The sequence below is a fragment of the Centruroides sculpturatus genome, unplaced genomic scaffold (assembly GCF_000671375.1).
Source record: "Centruroides sculpturatus isolate CEXI.00-Female unplaced genomic scaffold, Cexi_2.0 scaffold6007, whole genome shotgun sequence".
NCBI classification, from domain to species: Eukaryota; Metazoa; Arthropoda; class Arachnida; order Scorpiones; family Buthidae; genus Centruroides; species Centruroides sculpturatus.
Window position 1 is genome coordinate 1 of NW_019390170.1, and position 3641 is coordinate 3641.

General features: G+C 32.0%; 1 protein-coding gene across 1 annotated transcript; it reads right to left on the reverse strand.

Annotated features, from left to right (window-relative positions):
- Positions 1–1043: 1043 nt before the first annotated feature.
- On the reverse strand, positions 1044–1752 carry LOC111617425 (venom protein 302-like). Its single transcript, XM_023358719.1, has 3 exons — positions 1715–1752; positions 1508–1637; positions 1044–1193 (listed from the first exon to the last, which is right to left on the reverse strand). The coding sequence occupies exons 1-3, from the start codon at positions 1750–1752 to the stop codon at positions 1044–1046; spliced, it is 318 nt and encodes a 105-aa protein (XP_023214487.1).
- Positions 1753–3641: the final 1889 nt, after the last annotated feature.

A 3641-nucleotide genomic window follows, 5' to 3' on the forward strand; every position in this document is an offset into this window, starting at 1 on the left:
TATTCGGTATTCGGCCGAATAGTGAAAAATAGGCCGAATACCGAATAGTAACCGAATATTCGTTACATCACTAATTTAAATAGCCATAGAAATAAAATCCAGATAAAGACAAACTATTTTTAAAATAATTTATTAACTTTAAACTCTATTTTGGAAGAATGCAAGTACCGTCTATCGCGGTGGGGGTGACATTATAATTTGGAATAACGGTCCGAGTGAGGCTGTTGCGCTCGTTTGCATAATAAGGTTAATAAAAGGAAAGGAAAACTTCCTCTGTTAGAGAGAAAAGCAGAAGTGAATGATTCTAGTTCTGTTCTGCCTTCGAGTCTCATTCTCCATTCAAGGAAAGCGTTTCCTTTTTCCTCAAAGTTCGGCCCAAATCGTCAAGATAGAAAGGTGTTCCGAGGACAAGAGGGAGCGACCGGGAACAACGGAACATCGTCTCCTGCTGTTCTTTTTCTTGTACATTACGGATCAAGTGAAGGTTTCCTTTTTCTTCATCGTATGGTCGCGTAACAATTGATTTGGTCCGTGATTCATTTGTAAAAGTTTAAAAGTCGTATTAATGATTTTTCCTTCTCTTTTGCTAATAAAGCTGTTCTTCTGCTAATTAGTCTCGTAACTTCGTTCATCCACTTCGCTCCTGAGACTCGAGCTCCTTTATTACTTTCTATAATATGGTTTGGTATGCAATACGAACTTAAAAAACAGCAAACCGCACGTAAGTGCCTAAGAAGCTAACATTCAGTAACATTCACACACGACATGACATCGCATATACAACGTAAGCTTTCTATTGCTATTAGATATCGATCCTTCGGAATTATCGAAAATATTTAAGACTTCGACCTTTGAATTTTAGAGTAAGGTCTATCGCCTGATCATCAAATACGCGATCAGCAAGGTCTGATCTGTAAATTCACAAAATTATATCTAAAATAATTTAAATTATTATAATTTTCAATTTTATTTCATTTTTAAGTACATATTTCGTATTTTATTCATTGTAAGATTAGATATTCTCCAATTTCAAAGATTTACGCCTAGTCGGTGTCTCTAACACAAGTACCACTGTCCAAAGTACCCGGGTAATCTTCGTCACTTACTTCGTTTCCGTCGTCAGTTTGGCATCTAAATTCGGCTCCACATTTTCCTGAAGTAAACCAAGGTCCTCCACACACTTCACCTATGGCCTGAAAAATGTAATTACGTTTCAGATCAGAATTAGTATACGATTTCATTTTTTAATGCTTGAAAATTGGTATAATTGTCAGTCTAATTCCAATTTTTTCAATTGTTAGATTTGACCAGAAGTAGGATCAGTCAACAAGAATGAGGAATGAACAAGGAATTATCTCATAACAAATTATAAAGATCCAAATAGCATTTTCATAAAGATAAAACGTTATGATTTAAAAAGCACGAGAAACATTTTTAAGTTAGTCTACTCGATACTTCCCAAACACTAATACACAGTCAGGATCCGCATATAAGGTATAATATTTACCTTTACACATTCTTGGCAGCATCCACAAGAATCGAGAGTTAAACCAAGAGGACATGTCGAAATGTCTGGACAATATTCCTTTAATTGCTTTTCTGTCCATTCCCAGCAAGGGCATGACAATGCGTACAGACTAGAAAGAAATTCATCTTTAGGTAATTTTTATAAGTTTATATATAAAATATGGTGTAAATATTTAAATGGGCTTACCTTCCAATCAAGGAGAGTAAAATTACAAAGCGCAACATTTTAGAATTTTCATTTCTAATTTGAAATCTGCCAACTTTTATATCTTAATACAAGTGTTTGTTATTTATAAGTGTTTAATTGGGGCATTTTGACTTCATGTTATAAAGTATCATAATTTTCTTCTATTTAAAATAACAAGAAGTAAGTGTGCGTTGCGTGCATTTCGTTTAATATCTCTGGATTGGGTAATGATTAAATAACGAAATTTGGTTTGGTAGTTTGTATATAAGGTGCATTGTTCGTATTCAATTTTGATGGTTAAAGGTCGAGGAGATTGGAAGAGAAACACAGTAACTTGTCATATCTCGAGAGGGATAGGACTAAATAGAGAATTTTACTTGTTATTAGCATTTACAATTTAAAAAAATAATAATAAAACTCGTCTTTATTTACCTTTTTGTCAAATTATAAGAAATATTAATAGAAAAACCTTTTGAAACAAAATCTGATAACAGATGGCGCCACATTCAATTTTATTTATTATGGTTAATAATATAAAAGTTATTATTTAAATAAAATTTCATATTTTTCGGAAAAGTTACGCAACTCGTTGCCGGAATTTTTATAACGATTAATTAATAGTATAAAACTAATTTTTGAAACAAAACTGTACTATACATAAATTGTTTTTGTAATTTCTGGTATTTTAGTTTGTTTCCTAATTTAATATCAAAATTGTCTACTAGATATAGCACCTGTGTCTAATTTAATTAGTTATTGTAACAGGCCTGTGCTTAAAAATTGGTGAAGGAACACATATTACATAATTTAGTATAAAGGATCAACACAATGCCATGGATGAGGATGAACAGTGATTACAGGAAATTATGATATTTACCAAAGATACCGTTGGTAAATGCCATTATTATTTTTTAAAATTTTCGAAATTTCTGCATAAAACAACATAGGAAGGATACTTGAATGTAGAAAACAAATTCCACAAATGGAATGCATTATAACGTGACAGAGAAGTGAATTGTGCATTGTAAGACATAAACACGAGAAATATGGATACGAATTCCATTTTGTATCTTTATAAAAAATTGAAAACTCAATTAAACTGGGTCAACTGCGTAATTATAAATAAAATATTCATTTATTATTATAATTAGAATGATAAAAAAATTGAATACTGTATTACATTAACTTAATTTTCAACTTATATTTATTTCTCCGTATTTATTAATTTATAAATAAAAAAACATGACAATTTTTGCATAAAATACATAATTATATTCTGAGATATCCCATAAATTGTGTGAAATGTTTGTTTCTACAGATATCTACAGCAGCGTAAATCACATAAAAGACAAATTCAAGAACAAACTGTTCTCAATCCACAGTTGCCTAACTTCCATTATTTGTGATAGTTCCAGTGTACACTACAATCATTTATAGAATTCTTCGTACTCATTTATGTGTTATACATAATTCGTTTGATTACTTTGTTTTAAATCAGGGGTGTCCAACCTTTTTGTTTCTCTGGGCCGCATTGGATGAAGTCAAGGAGTTTTAAGCCACAAGTATATATAACATATACTTGTGGCCCAATACACAAGTATNTAAATAAAGGTTTATGGCTTTGTGAAATTTCTTTTCTGAGTTTATGCCGTTGAAATAAATAAATAATAAAAAAAATTAAAACATTTGTCGGTTATGTTTACACGTTTATTGGGCCGCATTGGAACTTGCCTTGGGCTAACAGGGGTGTCCAACATGCGGCCCGCGGGCCGCATGTTGCACACCCCTGTTGGGCTCCCTGTTGGACACCCTGTTGGACTCCAAATATTTATTATTTAAAACAGGGGTGAAACTAGGTGGACACCCCTGTTTTAAATAATAAATATTTTTGCTGAAATTGTGATTATTTTACACAAGGAATCGTGTG